General features: G+C 39.2%; 1 protein-coding gene across 1 annotated transcript in view; it reads right to left on the reverse strand.

The window, feature by feature from the left end:
* LOC103770491 (sodium channel protein type 5 subunit alpha-like) overlaps positions 1-19,979 on the reverse strand; it is a gene marked incomplete at its 3' end in the record, with an annotated part of 160,185 nt that overhangs the window by 126,022 nt on the left and 14,184 nt on the right. The window contains exons 5-6 of the mRNA XM_008937751.1: positions 18,192-18,283; positions 9,955-10,185 (exon numbers count right to left, since the gene is read on the reverse strand). Of these exons, the coding sequence (XP_008935999.1) occupies positions 9,955-10,185; positions 18,192-18,283 (323 nt within the window). The remainder of the gene's footprint in view (positions 1-9,954; positions 10,186-18,191; positions 18,284-19,979) is intronic.

Here is a 19,979-nt window from a genome sequence, read left to right on the forward strand (position 1 = left end):
ACAGGCTTGAGGAATAGTGGCTGGAAAGTTTCTTGGTAGAAAAGGACCTGGAGTTACTGATTGACAACCAGCTAAATATGAGCCAGTAATGTGCCCAGATGGCCAAGAGGGTCAACAGCATCCTGAGTTGTATCAGCAATACTGTGGCCAGCAGGACTAGGGAAGTGATTATCCCCCTGTACTCAGCACTGGTGAGGCCACACCTTAAATACTGCATTTAGTTTTGGGCCCCTCAATACAAGAAGGACATTGAAGTGTTGGATCATGCCCAAATAAGGGCAACAAAGTTAATGAAGGGTCTAGAGAACAAGTCTTACGAGGAGGAAACTAAGGTTGTTTAGCCTGGAGCAGAAAAGGCTCAAGGGAGGCCTTCTTACCCTCTACAACTCCCTGAAAGGAGGTTGTAGTGAGGTGGGGGTTGGTCTCTTCTCTCAAGTAATAAGCAATAGAACAAGAGGAAATGGCCTCAAGTTGTGCCAGGGACATTAGGAAATGTGGAACATTGTGGAACATTAGGAAAAATTTCTTCCCTGAAAGGGCTGTCAAGCACTGGAACAGGCTGCCCAGGGAATTGGTGGAGACACCATGCCTGGGGGTATTTAAGAGATGTGTTGATGTGATGCTTAGGGACATGGTTTAGTGGTGGACTGGGCAGAGTTAGGTTTATGGTTGGACTTGATGATCTTGAAGTCTTTTCCAACCTAAATTATTCCATGATTAAATGATCCAGAAGACAGACTGCAGCATGGCTTTCAATAGGTCAACTGCTGGACTGCAAAGTATTGAGAAGCATGTAATAAGAATGACTGGGAAAAGTTTAATAAGAGCTATTGAAAAAATGAAGATCTTTTATCTTAGAAAAGAGGTAACTATCAGAGCCAAAATAGCATGCATTCTGGAAAATAAGAACAGAGAGCTTTGTGTGCTCCTGGTCACAGAACTTGATGACAATGGTTTTTTTGCCCTGATAAAATGGAGGGGGGAAAAACAGAAAGAAAAAGATAAATAAAAAAAAAAAATTCAAACTAAAGATAAAGGAAATATTTTTGACTACTCTTGCCATTCCAACTGCTGAAGTGACTGCTCCAGGCTGCCCCTGTGGCCAAAATATTCAGAGATGTTGTAGTTATGGACATCCAGAGTTATAATATTTAACATTCATAAAAATTTAGAAAAATATCTATACTTCAGCCTCTACTAATTTCTTCTGGAACACATGGGGTTGTTCTATGCTAGGGACACATGCTTCTGTAGGTACACCAAGGCCAGGCTGAGTCTGGCAATTCCTGTATTTTACCTCCACCTCATTTGGGTGAATTCAGTATTGATGAAAATTATCATGAGGAAATATTTCTTTACTTATTCCTTAAAACCAGTGAAATAAGGAAAAGCAGCAATGCAAGATGTTATCTTTCCATGGGATCACGGTGTACCTGGGCTGACTGTTCAGAGATAAAGTGAAAGCTGCCTCTTGCCTGTGTAAGGCACTTTATTCCTGAACCCAGAGCAAGAAGAAGTCCATGGGGTGAGCTCCAAAAGGGCATAAACAAGGTCCTTTCAGATACACATGACTGTGCAAGTCACGTGGTATATTTGGTAGTTTATGAACAATTTGAAGGCGAAGGAAAACTGAAACTGTTCAAGTCTCTATCTTCTGTGGCAGATCTTTCCTCTAGCAGATGTCTCCTTTTTGTGAGCAGTGATGACAGCAAATGAGATGTACCTGGGGGACAAATCCTCTTGTATTACAAACTGTTCCAAGGTAAGAACTTACTCTTTCAGCACAAGGGCAAAATAAATCCTACTGAAAGGTTGGGAAAAGACTGTTGGATACAACAGTCCTGATTCCTGTGTTTGTCTGATCCTTGTACTTCTGCTGGGCCTCTCTTTTTCTATTTGGCTTATAACTATTAATGTGCACATGTACAATACCCATGTTAATAACACATCAGAGCATTAAGGTTTGAGCATTTATGAAGCTATTTATCAAAAGATTCACAGCACCTGAACAAAGCCACAATATTTACAGTTAATGGTGGAGTAACGTGAATAGATTCCACACTGACAAGCACAGCCTGAAAGCCCAGAGAGGTTCTTTGTCTTAATCATTGGTTCATATACAATCATACATAATAAAACACCTATTCCAGTCTCAACCTGATTTATTGCTTCCCTCTTTCCTCCCACCTCCATAATTACTCATCAAACACTCACTGTCTTCTATTACCACCTCAGACAACACCTCAAACACTTCAGCTCTCCTCAAACTTGCTACATTGATTATCTGACTTGAACATCATGATTTTCTATACAGTTCTCATACCCTTTCAGAATATCTGTTCATACAGTTCCATTTCAGTGATTCTGAAAGCAAAAATGAAGCAATCTGTCAGGCAGAGCTAACAATCAGGCACAAAGCTTAGAGGAGATACACACACACACACACATACATCTATATACACACATCTATATTTCTGTATATTCACAGATAAATGCCTCAGCAGCCATCCTCATTTATTTCAACAGTGCATTACACCTAGGACATCAAAGAGAAAGATGTGATAAGGCTCTAGAATTATTTCTCATTGGTTTGGAACCGCTCCTGACCTATCAGCTGCAAGCAGTCAGACTAATTCTGATTGCATTCACATCATGCCTAAGACCAGCTCTTTCCTACAAACCTGTGAACTCTTCTCAGGTACCCAAGAAGATCATGATTTGGATGAGTATCACCTCAACATTCATCAAGTTGCTTTGCAACCTCAGGTCATCTATGCAGAGTGCTCACATTCCTCAGCCTTAGGCATCTAGCATAGCCAGTTTAGTTGGACTGTCTCCCCAGGCTGCCTAGTATGATTAGGGGATAGAAAATGGAGCTAGTTTCTCCAGAGGCCACTTCAGAAAGTTCCTTCTTCAAATCATTTTTATCGCTTCGTGGGATGTAATTGGGAGCTACGAAGACTAGATACCTGAAATAAGGACCTACACAACTTTATACATCTTTCTAAATATAGAATGTGAAGCAACCTTAAGTCTTCCAGGTCTAACTGGAGATGACCAAACAGATATTACATTTATCTTTTACTGGATTTTTTCCTTTTTAATTAAAGCTTTTTTTTCCAGGACCATTGGTAACTACACAGTTTTCACAAGAAAAGAAAAATCATTGTCATGAAATGATGAAATGGGTGTCAGAAATTACTCTAGAAGAAAAACTAACCCTGAAAAGTCTTCTGTTAAGCTATTAAAACAACAGTTGATAACCAGTGAAAGGTTACTAAAGCTTAAACAGGCTTTTACCTAAGTTTTATTTTTATTTTTTTTATTTCAATAGTTTGGACAGGGTTATCTAAAGGACATTATAGGGCCTTATTTTACCTTGCAAGATACTGATTTTGAGAGAAAGACATTTAGATACACATAGGCCTGTCAGTTTGACCTTGGTGCTGGGGCAAGTTATGGAGCAGATAATTTTGAGTACCATCATGAGACCCATCCAGGACAACCAAGGGTTCAGGCCCAGTCAGCAGGGGTGTATGAAAGGCAGGTCCTGCTTGATTAACCTGATCTGGAGCAGTTGTATGAGGTTCAACCAGGCCAAGTGCCTGATCCTGCATTTGGGTCACAACAACCCCAGGCAACGCTACAGGCTTGGAAAAGAGTGGCTGAAAAGCTGCCCGGTGGAAAAGGACCTGGGGTGTTGATCAACAGCCACCTGAACATGAGCCAGCAGTGTGCCCCAGTGGCCAAGAAGGCCACCAGCATCCTGGCCTGGATCAGAAATAGCGTGGTCAGCAGCAGTAGGGCAGTGATTGTCCCCCTGTACTCAGCACTGGGGAGGCTGCACCTTGTATACAGGGTTCAGTTTTGGACCCCTCACTCCAAGAAGGACACTGAGGCTCTGGAGCATGTCCAGAGGACAACAAAGCTGACAAGGGGTCTTGAAAACAAGTCTCATGAGGAATGGCTGAAGGAACTGGGGTTGTTTAGCCTGGAGAAGAGGAGGCTCAGGGGAGATCTTATCGCCCTTTACAACCACCTGAATGGAGGCTGTAGCAAGGTGGGGGTCGGTCTCTTCTCCCAAGTAACAAGTGATAGAACAAGAATAAAATGGCCTCAAGCTGTGCCAGGGAAGTTTAGACTGGGTATTAGGAAAAATGTCTTCACTGAAAGGGTTACCAAGCATTGGAAGAGGTTGCCAAGAGAAGTGCTGGAGTCACCACGCCTGCACATATTTAAAGATATGTAGATGAAGTGTAGTGGTGGGCTTGGCAGTGTTAGGTTAATGATTAGACTTGATCTGAAAGGTCTTTTCCAACCTAAACAACTCTATGATTAAATGGTATTTTTGATAACAAGACTCTTTCAGAATGTCTCAAGTAGGGTATTTAGTTTAAGGAAAAAGAAAATGCTGGGGTTTGAGACAATCATTTCAAAAGTGATTTAATAATAATTTTACTATATTTTTAAGGTTATTTTCTTAAGTGTTTTTTCTTATGCATTCAGCACTTACATTAAGCCCTACTCTACAAAAGAACACACTGTTTAAAGTCAGTTTTCTACTTGCTGCTTGCTGACTAGTCAATAATCCATTTTAGTAATGGAATACATAAATGACATTAAAGATTCTATAATCATCAGCCATGTGAATCAACTACACTCAGTCCATCAGTACATCCTCTCTCTGTCTATACCAGTGACATTTCTGACATCATATAACTTTCAATACACACTCACACATTCATAAACCTTCACGTCATCAAATACATCTTTTATTTAAACACCACAACCTAAGACAAGTTTTCAAGCACGCAATTTGCAGCTGCTTTCCTAGAAATCTTTACAAGTATCGGTATTAAGCTTGCAGGTTTTAAACTGGTGTTTCTAAACTCTCTATTTCTTTAGCTCTGCTAAAGATAACTGACATCTCAATGACTTTGATATTGATCCATGGATCATATAATTTTCATAATGCTGTGGATGTAAACTTTCACTATTTTATATTTTTTTTTTCTTAATTTCATTTTTTTGTATGAGCTCTGCTGCATCTTCAACTTAAAATTTCTAGCCTTGTTATAATAAATGTCTAAAAATAATCCTCCTTGGCCTTATTGATTGCAGTCCCTCAACAAATCTAGAATTTCAGGTAGAAAAAGAATTACTTGCTAGTAGTCACTGTTTTCCCAGATGAATGAGCTGTGCCTCCATTTTACTTCACCATTGGCACTTGACATCAAGAATTTTTTAGCCTGAGTCTATTTAATGCTCAATCATTCCCCATCCCACACTCCACTCATACAGGCAAAGAACAGTCCTGCAGAAGAGGCTGGGAGGTCTGATGAGCTACTTCTGCCTTAATCTTCCTTTTTCCCCTTCCTAGGTTTACAGTGGTAAGCATTTTTCACGGGAGGAAAAATCAGACCGGAGTAACTTTTCTGATAAGCCTTCTTAGAGGTTGGTGTGTAAATTATGAAGACCTAGAGTCATTTAAATTGGTGGAAAGAATAGATAAATCCTTCTGTTCATTACGAGGTAAATGTGCATACCAAAAGGCAGATTTTAGACCTGCATCTCCACTGTGAGTTGAGGAGGCTAAGCAGGTATCTCACCTTACCATGACTGCTGTGTCCTGTAGCTAAACTGAGGCACCAGAGGCACCTGCAGTAGCTTAGATGAAGCTTCTTGTACAGAATTAAGGTTTTAATGACAATTCCAAGAAAGTCTCCTTGACAGTGTGATCAGTAACATTCGATGTCACTTTTGTATCCTAGGACTTTTTGATTAGTGAAGCTAAATGAAATGGAACTCTCAGTGTGAATTTTCCCACTGACTCTTTACACATAAGGGCTCTGTTCCTTGCTTCCCAAGTTACCTCGCATTTCCTCCAGCTGCAAGAATCATTAGAGTGATAGAAAGAACAAGCAAAGTGTTGGGTGGATAGGTAGGAAATCCTTGCTCATTATGGGATTTAGCTTATAGGATTGTCTCATGGTAGATTGCACAACAGGAGGAGACCATCAGTCAAAATAGGTGTGATGACCACAGTGGCAGAGGAGGAAAGTACATGTGGGTCTTGACTGTGCAGCTAAGGGAAGGAGTTACTGAACCGTGGAAGCACAGTGGTTATTTCCTCAAAGATCAACCAAAGGTCAAGTGTTACCACATAATTGTGGTTAAGCCAATGTTGATGCAAAGTTCACAAACTGACTTGTTTTCCCCATCTATAAAATCAAAACAAGAAGACTGAGAAGACAAATGAAGAAAAAATTTCTGTCAAGGGTCTAAAAGGAACCAAGGATGTGGCTTAGTCCAGATATCAAGTCAGTTTTGCAAGAGTTGAAGCAATCCCAGGCCTTCTACCAAACCAAAATGACTCCTGCAACAAGTGCCTGTGGCACACAGTTATCTCAAGCTAAAAAGGCCTCAGAAAGACTGCAAACCACATTCTTATCTTTCTTTGCATATCATGTCTAAGTGTGTCAGTTATTTCCTCTGCAGCACCAGGCAATTCTTCACTGTATCACCCTTTTAAGGGATTTCACTTGTTTTTGTTTCTCCATTCATGCAAAATGGTTCTAAGGCACAAGAGGAGGCTTATGCCATTTCAGAGGCTCCTTGTTGTCTTTTAAAACATTCTCCCAAAGAATCCAAAACATTTTTGCTCTCCAAGAAGAGCAGAACTGGCATATCACCCCATTTTGATTCTCTGTTTTGGTGTCCTGATGAACAGAATTAAGGTTTCATTCTTCCAATCATAGAATGGTTTGGATTAGAAAGGACCTTTAAAGGACATCTAGTCCAACCTCCCTGTAGTGAGCAGAGACATCTTCAAATGGAGCAGGTTGCTCAGAGCCCTGTCCAACCTGACGTTGAATGTTTCCAGGGATGGGGCATCTACTTTCTCTCTGGGCAACCTGGGCCAGTGTTTCACCACTTTCATTGTAAAAACTTTTTTCCTTACATCTAGTCTAAATCTCCCTTTTTTAGCTTAAAACCATTACCCCTTGGCCTGTCACAACAGGCTTTGCTAAAAAGCCCGTCCTCATCTTTCTTGTAAGCCCCATTTTTCTACATTCCTTTTTTTTTTTAAAAAAGAATAGTAGTACTATGCATCTCTGACAGTACTTCAGGTTTCTGTTCTTTAGATTAGTATCCCTTCTCCAAACTAAATGACTCAGCCACATTGTTTTTGAAGTCTCCAAAGAGATTTTGTAATTTTCTGTGCTCCCTTTGAGCAGACTCTACTATCTCAACACCTTGGCCAATTTTCTTCTCTAGCTCTTCTTCAGAATAAACATTGACACTACCCTGTTTCTTAATATATTCCTCTTTTTATCTAATTTGATCTGCCTACACTTTAATCTAACTGTATGTATTGCTCAATTCCCTGCAGTACTTGAAATTTGGACTGTTATTAAATTGTGGTCAGTAGTCCTCTGTTAAACAGTCACTTCATCTGACTGTAATACTTATGCAAAATGAAATATAAACCACTATCCCATCTAGTTACAAAATGAGCCAGTCATTCCATTTCTGAATTGCTCTACTGTGATTGTCAACATTAAGTGAAAATCCTACTTAATATTGTTCTCCCTAGTCTAATAGCTAAGCCACCTCCTCCAGCATTTCAAGGAACACTTCATTATTCTTATTCCAAGGTCAGTACATTTTTCCTACAAATCTACTTTTCTTCTAGCTCTTCAGTGACCTGCTGCATTGACTCAACACTTCAACTACTTAAATAATTTTTGTCCACCCACCATAACTGACAGCTGTTTACCATAATGCACCATGTCTTTATTTTCAGATAGCACAAGAAGTTCCATTGACATTATTATTACTTACTATTCATACCACATGGTCAAGCTTTAATTCACTTTAATCCATTGTCTCACAAAGTTGATTATCTTTGTAATGGGTAAAATTCCTTCAGTGATAACACGTATATTCTCATGACCATATTAATCATTGCTGGATTCACTCAATGGATTTATAGAAGCAGCTCCCCTCCTTCCCATATCAGGGCCATACAAGTAAACTTACTCCCAGTATGCTGGAGCAGATGTACAATTCCTCCCATTTAAAACAATGCTATAGCTGGCCCTAACATTAACTATATTTTTCTAGGGACTATCCAGTGGTATATTTACCCTACTTCCAGAGAGCCAGACTGTCTTCATTCATCCCTTCACCTTTATCATTTCCAGTCACCACTATTTTACCTCTCAGTGCCTCTAGGAGAGAGGCAGAGCAGCACCTCATACAGCTGTCAGTTATCAGTGGGTGGAGGAGGAGTGAAGTGCCTTTATCCACCACAGGTGCACAGGTAGCTTTACTACTTCTCTAAGCACTTGTCTCCAAGCTGGAAGCACTGAGAGCAGGGGTGGGAAAACATGACACCAGGCTCAGCACCAGCCAGCATAAGTCCACTGTGGATTTTTTTTGAGCTCTGGCACAAAGCTTTTCCCCCTTTCAGCTGATAAAAGGATCTGATATAGGGATATTGAGAGGACACATAACCTCTCAATGGTCAGGATCAGACCCAAAGACAACCCTCATTCAGCCAGAGCTTTGTGAGCTGCCCTTCCTTAATACTGCATCAACCACATGTGTTAAAGGCACCAGTGTTGGGCTTTTTATTCCTTGAACAAGAACTTTCTAACACCGTTGTTTCCAGGGCTGTTCAGACTGCAGGGAGAGAACCAAGCAGAAAGGACAGAAGTCACCAATGGGGAATGAATGGTATGACTGCACTTGGCCCAATCCCTGGACCATGTAGTCTGGCTGGAGAGGTGTACAAAGGTGACAAACCAGCAGGAGCTGGAAGAAACCTTGTGCCAGGTGTTCAGCAGAGCCCTAGGTCAAGGCAGGCAACTTCCAAGAGTCAAGCACAGAGATTTCATAGTGCTGATGGCTCAAGATACAGAACTGTAGGGTCCACACAGTTGGAGCAGAGGTACCCTGTGACTCTACGTCACATCCTTCCAATCAAATGTCCAGTTAATGAGTTGACTATGTGGTTCATTCTTCTCCTCAAAATAAAGAAAATACCAAAGGTCACTGGTCATACGTTCCTACCCACACACATAAGTCTGGCTGCTTCCTTCCCTCAAGAGTACCACTGAATTGTTTTAGATGCGAGTCCACATCCTTTGCAACTGGTGTGGATCCTCTGGTGACTCAAAGGGGTTTGGAGCAGCAACAGCTGGGCCACTTGCTTACATTCTGTAGTTTATTTACATGAAATGATTTATTTTAATGTTAATAGATTAGTTCAGTGAACCTATTTTGTTGTAATTTAAAGTATAGCAGGCTGTAGAGTACTAAAAATTGCTCTGTCCTAGAAAATAAGCCTTTTCATAATAAACATCAGAGCACCAGATACTTCAGGATGGCCCAACCCAGATAATGAGTTGGGGCCCTAGTAGCATAAGATTTCCTTAAAAAAAATTATCTTGGGATTTTTCAGTTTAATAAATACTTAATTGCACTGCTTTGCTTTTTCTTTTTTTCTTTTAAGGCACTTAATTCAAATTTTGAAGTTTTGCAAGAAAATTCAAGACCTATAAATTGTCTGCAAGAAACAGTGTGCAAACCCGGCCCACACATGGAGTTGAAATTTTCATCTGGTTGCCTAATTCCAGAAAAGGGAGCATTAAGAAAAATATCATGAGACAGCCTAAAACTCTGAAAATCATCAATGGTGCAACAAGGACTTTAGTCTGGATCACAACAAAGAAATACTTTCAGTATGAACTGTGAAGACACCACAGAGATGAGAAAAATCTACCTAGACCTTTTGAAAGCCCATCAACATCATGAAGAGCCAATAGTCACATAATGCTGCATTTGTGGATTCACAAATCCACAGATTTTGGCCAATATAATGAAAAAATCCCCAAACAACAATAATAATAAAAGAAAAACCAACAGACAACGAAGTAAAGAGCTTACCTGGATCACTAAGAAATTCCTCTGAGTTGTTCCACATCCTACCATCCAAGTACAACGTGCCATTGGTGAAGTTAAACTTGGTGTAGTCCCTGACACACTTGTGTCTCAAGTTGCCCATGAAGAGCTGGAGGCCTATGAGGGCAAAGACACTCAAGCAGAAAACGGTCAGGATCATCACATCTGCAAGTTTCTTAACAGACTGGATAAGAGCCCCTACAATGGTCTTCAGTCCTAAGGAGATAAAAGCCAAGAGTTTATAGACTGAGAGGCTGAAACATGTCTGCAGATAGCTATTTTCATGATGAAAATCTCAGTGGAAGTGAAAATTGGAAGGGTTTCTACTACATGTTTATGACTGGAAAAGGCAGAAATAAGAGACAAGTGATCACTATAAACATTTAATTTGGTCTACTTTTGTCTGGACAAAAGTTTTGGTATTACTCTTACACAAACACTGATTTAAAAATGAAGGGAAAGAACTGGATGGAAGAACAGTGAGATACAAAAATATTCATGGATTAAAAAAATAATGTCTTTTATATTTTCATGTATTTGCAGTAAAGGTTGTAAAGCCTAAATCCCACTGACTTCTGAGAATGTGAATTAGTTTCAAACCACTAAGGTGATTCTGATGACATTATCCCTCACATAAACAAATGAAGACATACAGAAATGTTGTTTATTCCCTGATTATGTTACATATTTAGTGCCAAATTCAGCTTGCTGTCCTCATATGAATAATTCCTCTGCCTTCAGTTCATTTGCTTAAACCAACAAGAATTTGTGGTTAAAAATAAGTCAAATAACATGGACAATCAAATAAACCCAGTGGAAACTATTTGAGTAACACAACCTGAGGGTCCAACAATACCCAGGCAAAGTTAATAATTTTATAATATGCTGCCAATGTAGATAAACCATATTATTACAAACACTAAAGGCTTGGGTCACACAAATTAGCTTCTCCTGTGTCATTTCACCCTTTAACACTAGTTTCAGTTTATTATTCCCTAAATAGATGGATATAAATAATTACAGCATTTTCTCAAAAGATATTGTTTGCTTTTGAAACGTTCCTGGAGACCAGCACCATTTGAGCTGACTGAATATTACATGAATATGACAAAACCCACTCTTTTCAAAGACAGACCCTTCTTCTGAACTTGTATGCTGTAGCTGGATGTGAATATCAGCTGCACAATAGCAGCAATTTTGTTGTTTCTTTTCTATTTATATTTAATTAATACTCAATAAGTAGTAATCAGTGCTTCTGATAATCACTGTCACCAGTATGGCAGCAGTAAGAGAAATTGAGTTAAATAGGAAACAGAAAATGCAAAGAGGAAACAGGAGGGATTCTCCTGGGCAACACTCAGAAGCACATTGATTTGCTCACTGAACATGATCACACACATTAAATCTCAGTTCCCTGGAATTCCACCCCAAGAGTTTGGCAGCCACAAAGGTTGAGCTAGTGCTATATAACTTAAAATAATATGAAAATGTACTTGAGGACTTATAGGAAGAGAAAATGGGATTTTGGTCTTGTTTAAAAATCTGCAGGGAAAAGCAGAGTTTATTAAAGAAGGATGGGCTGCTAGAGTGGCCAACAGGTCCAGCAGCTTAAAATCTTCCACTCCTGCGTAGGATATTGCCATTAGGTTAATCTGTGAATGATATTAACATCTATAAAATGGCCATTTCACCAAACCAGACTGATCCACTAGGTGTGGGTAGCCCACATCCTGCACTGAATTCTTTGCTTGCCTCTTTAAAGCTAGTTTGTTGCATGGTAAAGAGGGAAAGGTTAGACAGCTCCCTGCTCTACTCTAAAGTAAAAAATATTGCAGTACAAAAATTAGGCAAACGTTAGATTTTCATGCTATTTGCACTCTTCACCAGAAAAAAAATTTACAAATGAGGTCGGTTCTATTCAGGTACCTAGAAAAAGGCCAACTTTTAACTTTTGAGCCCATCTGTACATTGGCTATATATTTTGATGCCTAAATAAAACCCATAACTCTTCTGATAATCTAATCCCATGTGAACTTTATACCTGAAGTGAAAGTAGTTTGACTTGTAGCCCAATTCTGAAGGACTTTCTGGGGTCTCACCCTTATCTAGTGTCAAACTATGAGACCAGCCAGGTCTTAAACAGGTAGTGATTTGAAATACGATTTGTAAATGCATTAGAATATTTTTTTTTTTAAATCTAATATTCTGAAATGGTTTTGGTGATTCTCATTGTTGGCAGTCCTCTGAATGCACAGGTATTTCTTCACTGAAGCTGGTGAAAGTTGGGAAGTCCAAATGCAAACCAAGTGTTAAGAAAGGGGAAAAAAGCCAAACCACAAATTCTTTTACTGCACTACCCTCTGTGAAATCCCTGCAGCACATTTGTTTGTTTGCAATACGAGTACAAGCTTGGAGTCTGTATTTTTATCACCTAAGTACACTAATTAATCTTACTCACATGAGCAAGGACAATGGGAGTCCCAATTGAACAAGGATAATATTAGGAAACAAGACCTACAAAATCCTAATCACCAATAAAGACTATCTGTTCTCCAAATCAGGCCCCTGTATTGTTAATTTCAAGGTCATTTTGTGAAACATGTTTTTCTCAGTTTACTTACTGAGGTTTTAAATAGAATGGTAATCCTATACTATTAGTTTTACAAGTTCATTCCTTGCAGGTATCAAATAATTTCTTTATGAGACAGCTTTCTGCTTTACTTTTTGTTTTTGTTTCAATGCTTTAGTAATACAATTGCTGTAATTAAAGACCATTTAAAAATAACTTGTACTCTGCCTTCTGGACCCTTGTTAAAACTTACCAGGAAAAACATTTTGGGAGTGGTATACCTACAGGATAACTGTTTTTTCTCACCTTTTAAAAACAAAATTTGCCCAGGAAATTAAGTACTGTGTATTAAGTTGTTTGGCACAACTCACTGTTAAACAAGGTGTTTAAATCACCATTAATTTAAACTTTCTGTGCCTCATAAATGGAAGGGCTGAGGGGAAACGAGGACACCCAGAACCTCTTGCAGGTGCCCTGCATTTCCCTGTATCAATCTCTTGTTCTGTAAAAGCAATGCTAGAGGTATTCAAATTTAGAGCACTGTTAAACCTTCTAGATAAATAATCCTCCTTTGAAATAGTGCCAATGAGAGCACTGCCATATAGCTTAATAAAAGATACTATTTATGGGGCATTAAAGGCATTTATTTAATTCTTGCAAGACAGACATCAAACCAGGCAGCATGCAGAAAAAACTGAGGGTCTGATCCACAGCTGAGTAACGTCTACACCCGTTAATGACAATGGGTCTATAAATTGCTCCCTATGGACTAATCAATACAGGCTTTTCCGGAATCACTGAACTCTTTCCACACTTCTGGGCCAAAGCCTACTTGCATGACATGAAAAACACCACGAGATCCAAAATCAGTGGAATGAGGGCTGTATAGGCAGCCTGACACCTGCAGAAAGTAAGAAGGGTTTGGCCCAGACATTCCTGTTAAGGCAGGGAGAAATAACCACATTCAGAGGTTAAGCAAATAAGCAGTTTTAAAATGCAAATTGGAAACTATAGAAAATGCAAGCAACACCAAACAATGAGAAATGGCAAGATCCCACAACACCATCCATTCCTTCTACGAGATGTGAGAAACTATTAGCGTAATTCAGTGTGACATCCATACCAGATGTTGGCAATCACCTGCAGAACATCAGACACTTTCAGGCACAGTCTGGAAACGAGCAAGGAGGAAAAGCAAAAGCAAAAAAAAAAAGAGAGTGTGACTTGCACCATGGCTGTCCTCATCTAGCCTCCTCCTCCTGAGGATATGTGTGTGTCTTGGAAATGTCTGCGTGAGTAATGGGCATGTAGGGAGAGAAGAGTGCACTCTTGATGAATAAATTTTGTTATTAGCCACAGAGACATGGGACAGCAAAGAGTTTAATAGAATATTGGCAAGCTGGGATGGTTGTCAGCATTCCTGTAGACCACCTTTGCATGGAAATGTGGCTGTCAAGCCAGTCTCCCAGGAAAACACGAACACGTAATGTATTTCTCACCTCTGGGATAGTTACTTCTTGAGTTAAGTGTTTCAGCCACCAGGAGGATGACCTTTATCTCTCTGCAGGAGGACTTCAGTAAGACTGAAGCAGTGAATAAGGGTCAATCTCCTCCACACAGTCTTAATTCTTGTTCTCAAGCTCTGTTCTGGCTATCAGTAAAGTACTGCATAACATTCACAGCACTATTTATAGCCTTTAGACTCATCACTAACTTAAACGGGAGCTGGATCAGGCCCCAAAGTGCCTTGGCCCAATTTGCTATGAGGTCACCTTTCGCCGGTATCCTGTCACTTTATGGGAGTAGTCTGTGATGTACATGCCCGTTCCAGAAAGAGCAGGGGAGCTTCTCTGGATACAAGCACTCTATAAAATCCTGGTGATGATGATGATGGCCTTCAATTCGCAGGCTTTTGGTGGGGAGGCATAGGAGGGTGTATCTCAGGGCTCTCTATCACCTCAGCAGTTACCTAAACCATTAGTTATTTCCATGCAGATAAATTATGATTCGAGACCCTATTGTCATGGGAGGGGTTCCTGGTGAGCACACTGGGACTTGGATACACTGGTAAATGGGAGACAAGGGAGTCTTGGGTTTAGTGGGTAATTCTTCTGCTGTTGACCATGGTTCCTCTCTAGATTGAAAATGAACATATCCAGTTGCCATGACAATGTGCAAGATACTAATTAATACATAAAATCACTCAGAGTTAAAGGTTTTATGTTCCCATAGAGAAAATGTTACCTATTTCTAAGTACCTAAACATAAAGGATATCTGAAGAAATTAAAACCTTTTTTCTTTAAATGTAGCTGGATAAACAGATACCAAACTACTGTACAAAACTTGTTTTCTCTGTCTATCATGGGAAAACAGCAAGAAATGGGCATGTTTAGTGCAGAAAATGGAAAATCAGTGGGATCCATGAAGGTTCTCCAGCCTGTTAAGGGCTGCAGCACAGGGTAAAACACTAACCTGACATCCTAAACAGTGATGGTAAGGTAAAAAAAATAAAGAACTGATCATGCACTAAGAAAGAGCAAGGCTGGGTGGGCAGAGACTGGACCTGCACATGATCCATGGCCATGGGGAGCAGGAGATATTGGCATGATGGCAACAAAAGTGAGCCCCTGAACTCCAGTGAGAGGGAGGCACATTGCTTCCTGGTAGAGAGTAATAATTGTGTTGCCAAATCTGAACCCCTCTTCCCAGGACAAATCTAATGGTGAAACCAATGAAGTGCTGGAACAGACTTCTCAGGAAGATGTGAGAACTCCACCTCTGAAGGACTGTTAGAGCAAGGCAGGTGATAAATATCATGCCAGGTCTGAGCTATACTAAACTCAGCCTCAGGCCAGGGGAGAGGACTCTTGAGGGTTTAGATCTTTTTGAGTCCTGTGAGTCCATGTCCCTTGAAGGTCCCTGGGCCTGCTTGTGCACTTAGAGCCAGGGCATTAAAGGTAGGTGAGATTTTTAAAAGCACTAATTGTTAGCTTTACTGACTCCCTCTGGAGTCAATAGTGAAACTCATTGATTTCAAGTGAAGCAGAATGCCTTTGAAAACCAGCCTCTAAGTGCTTTGCTGGACAGAAGCCTTACACCACGGAGGACTTGGCCCGTTACTTTCCGTAAGCAATCTCACCGAGCACAATGAGTCCAAGTATGTTTGTGCAAATATAACTATCTGATGGAAAAGCATGATCAATTTTATTGGGGAAAAGCTTAGATATTTGCAAAGGACAATACATCTCTGCGTTCTTCACCTAAGATGTAAAAGAGGAAGCAAAAATAACAACAGCCTTCTCCTCCCTGTAGCAGTTGAAGCCAAAAATCTCATGGAAGATCTTAGTGTTCATCATCTTTTGATTTCTAAGTCCATTGTGGAAAAATACATCATCTCAGCATAAGCCTATGTTATCATTAAAAAATCAGACTGATCTCCAAATAAATCACAGTATCATGCCTAGCATTTCTTTTAAAATATGTCTCTAACTGAAAAAATGAACTGACTCCTCTGAAATTATTTGCTAACACTAGAAAGAAACCTTAGCTCTGTTTTACAGGCAGCTAGGTGTTCCATGGCAATTTGTAGCTCTCCACATGTGTAATTTAAACATGTTCAGGGCACAGGTAAGCCTGACAATAAAATCTAAGGCCAGATATTCTATTAGCATATCTTCATGCAGTTATGCCAGCAAATAATTTAGTTTCTAGCACCTAAAAAGGCAGTTATCAAAAACTAATCAAATAGTCAGTCAGAAATAAAAAAAGAGAATGTGAGTTATTGTGTATTACTCTAATAAATAGTAGTTCTCTTTTTTTTTTTTTTTTTCTATTAACCAACATGGCACAACTCTGTTTATTAACACTGAGAGGCTTTGCTGTATTTTTAAATAAAGTTTTTCTGAACCTCAATACTCCTTTTTTTTCTCCGCTAAAAATATGAGACAAAATTTATCATTTGAAGTAAAATAAGCTTCAGCTCCAACTCTTATATAGGAGACCAGAAAATTACTATATGAATAACTTAGCAAAACTGACAGGCTTATTCTGAAGAGGCTCAAGCTTGAGACAAGATGGAAAGTGAAAAATGACCCTTGGAGATGGCTGTCCCTCCCAAGTTAGTCTTCAAATTGCTACCAAAGGAAGCTAGGAAATGCCAGTTTTCTTTCTGATTAGCCACTACTTTCCACATGATCTTTAAAATTAACTTTCTGTTACCCAATAAAAAAAAAATCCTTTCTCAATGGAAATCCAATTGGAGAAAACTTAAAAACACCTCTCTGCTGACAGATTATTCTTACTAAATTTAAAAAGAAAAATTAAGAGCAATTGACTTCAAGGAATACCAGACCTAATGACTGATCATCTTAAAGTATTCTTTAAAAGTTATATTTTGCATACATGTTCAAAGAGCTTTTCTCTTTCAGTAATTTCACTGATTTGTATTACTATAGTATTGGAATGAGGGAGTAAACCTTAGAGCTATAGATTTTTTTTCTTAACACCTTAATTCCAGGATTCCCATTTCTAGTTTACATTCCATGCGAGTGATGCTGATGCATTGAAATCCACATCCCTATAATAATCACTATATCACTACATAATTTGTTTAGATAGATGTTACAGTGTAGATTTGCATAATATAATGTGTGGAAAAGCTTTTCTAACCTTAAAGAGCCACGTGTGAGAATCTGAGCAGTTCTCTCCATGCTTTGAACATTTTTGATATGTAATTGCCAACATCTGTTCAGGATTATCACTGATAGAATCTACCATGCATGGCTTTTGCTATCTTCTCTACCTTGTCATGCAGGTTGAGATGTTAAACACTGAGGCTGAATGAGACCTGTCCATAGATAATGACTGGCAAGAAAATACTGTCATATAGTTCATCCTCAGAGGACTCATCTCTGCATAAATGACTTAATAGTAAATATTATTTATTATTTTATGATTAGATAAAAAGTTATGAAATAAAACAGCATTTTTCACTACCAGACCTGTAACAAAACAGTTTGGTTGGGTTGTTTTTCGGATGAGAGGGGTCATATTCTTGAAAATGTGAAAATATGTGAGCTGATGAAACGCCAAACTTGCTGAAATCAACGCTGAAACATATTCTGATCTCTTCAGAGTCCAAAATTTAAACAGTGTTTCTATCATGTGGAATGGATAAACACCATGACAAACGAGGCTATCTATTCCTGCAGTCTTGAAACCTCAGCTCACAGCACAGATTTAGATTCCTCTATCAGTGCACTCTTAAACACAAATATGCATTTTGAGGCCATTAACCTTCCATTTTTAAAAATCAATATCCGAAGACTTTTCAAGAGGTTCATTGCCATTTTCATATGGTTCATGAATGAGACCTTTATGTATGTGATTCATGAGCCACCACACAGCACTGTTCTTACAGCAGCACTCCTCTTAGTGAGAGCTGTAATTGTGGAGGCATCCTAATTCCTCCTCCCCACAAAACCAGTACTGGAAAAACACATGAAAAATGTATTCTATTGACAGGTCACATTCCCTACATTCCTCCATTTCCTGATCAGTATCTATGGTTAAGTCATTTGTAATTACTGTGTTTACTACTGGAAATGGCATGTAGGCTTTAACTGCAGCCGGAGTGTTTAACCTGATTTTCACCTGAAATGACTGAGATTGTTTTCAGCGCCCGCAGTACTCTGAACGTTCGTAAGGCTGAGACATTGCCCAGGTCCACAAATTCAGTTATGTATCTGTAACAAGGGAAAGTCACACACAGACAATGACAAAACACCAGCCAAAAAAAACAACAGTCAAAGGGACAAAGAGAGACAGAGAAAGAATCACTTGTAGCTGAGAGCCAAAACATAAGGATCAGGGCTTCTTACCTGGGATTACTGAAATAGTTTTTAAAGCTCTCAATACCCTGAAAGTCCGAAGAGGTGAAACACTGCCTACATTCACAAATTCTCCTACATACCTGTAGAATTAAGTCACAGTTATTTGGAATTATACAATAGAGCATGAGACTTGTCTGAATGAAGAATGCATTCATACACAGCGGGAGCAAATGCAGCCGACTGAGAGGTGCAGCCACTTTTCAGGCTGTTCTTTGATGCCATTTGTCCCAGGTTTTTCATAGTACACATTATGTTTCATGAACTATTGAACTTATCTAATAGGCATCAGTTCTTTAAAACTACTAGGTGAAATTTGCTATCATGCTGTTTGGCTATAAATACTTTAAAGATTTTACCATCATGTAGTTTAATAAGAAATTCTTTACATTACAGGAAAAATTAAGACTTATTTTGCTGCTCTTAAAAAACATAAAAGCTTCAAATATCCAAGTAATTTTCACATAATAGCTTCTGCAAACTACATACAGGGCAATAACAGAAAATATCTGTGCAAATGTTTCTGCTGGGTTATTAATTCTAAGATGCTGTACTATGTGGTGAAGCAGATGTTGGGTTCAACATGCTTGCAATTTGATTTTGTTTTGTACAACAAATCCATTCCTTTCGGCCACAGGGAGATAGGTTTTGAATGGATATAACTGCAACCCTACTAAAAACTATTTATGATTAAAATACTAATCCCAGCTCTTCACTGCCATGCCTATTTCAGTCATCGGAGAGGCTCATGTCACATCTGAGCTAAATGCTCCCAGGGAGGTCAGTTATGGAATAAGTTTGGGTTTACTGATGTTAAACAAAACTATTTCCTCCAAGTCTGTATACAGTAAAAGCATAGTCACAACTGTACCTTCTGAATAAAAGGCTCTTGGACCCTTTAATTTCACCATTAGATTTCTATTCAATTATTTTTAAATATTCTACTTCTTTGAGGCATTTGTTTTTACACGTGAAGGAAAAACTCACCTGGTTATTTTACAAAGCCTGCTTAAGTGGGTTTTGTGCAAAGGCCCCTAGGGAGGACAAAGCATCCTCTCCTTATCTACTAATACAGGTTATAATCTGGCAGAGCAATATTGCTTCTCCTCTTCATAATCTCATAGGGGAGTCTGGGAAAAAATTTACCTGTTTCCTCCCCAGGTTTACCCAGTGCTTCTCTCCCAAAACTTTTGGCAGCATGCAAGGATGGAAAAAAAATATGGGGAAAAGCAAAGGGATGGGAATATGGTTTTGCTGACCAGAGGTTTGTAAAAACACATTATTAATATGTGAACAAGCATATGGAACAACTGCTACAGATGCTTGTTCACAATAGCTAACTAAGATGTATTTTGGCCATTTCTAGGCTGAAATTGCAGCAGACCAGCTCCTCTGTATTGGGAAGTGAGAAACCACTGGAATTCCCATCTCAAATTTTCCTGTTAGCCAGCATTGCTTATTGTCTTTCAGCTTTTGGCAGGACATTTCCAAAGCAGAGTTAAGAGTTTCCCCCTTGCCTGTCCTGGAAAAGTATTCACTCATCTGGGAAAGA

The sequence above is a fragment of the Merops nubicus genome, unplaced genomic scaffold (genome assembly GCF_000691845.1).
Source record: "Merops nubicus isolate BGI_N331 unplaced genomic scaffold, ASM69184v1 scaffold1063, whole genome shotgun sequence".
NCBI lineage: Eukaryota > Metazoa > Chordata > Aves > Coraciiformes > Meropidae > Merops > Merops nubicus.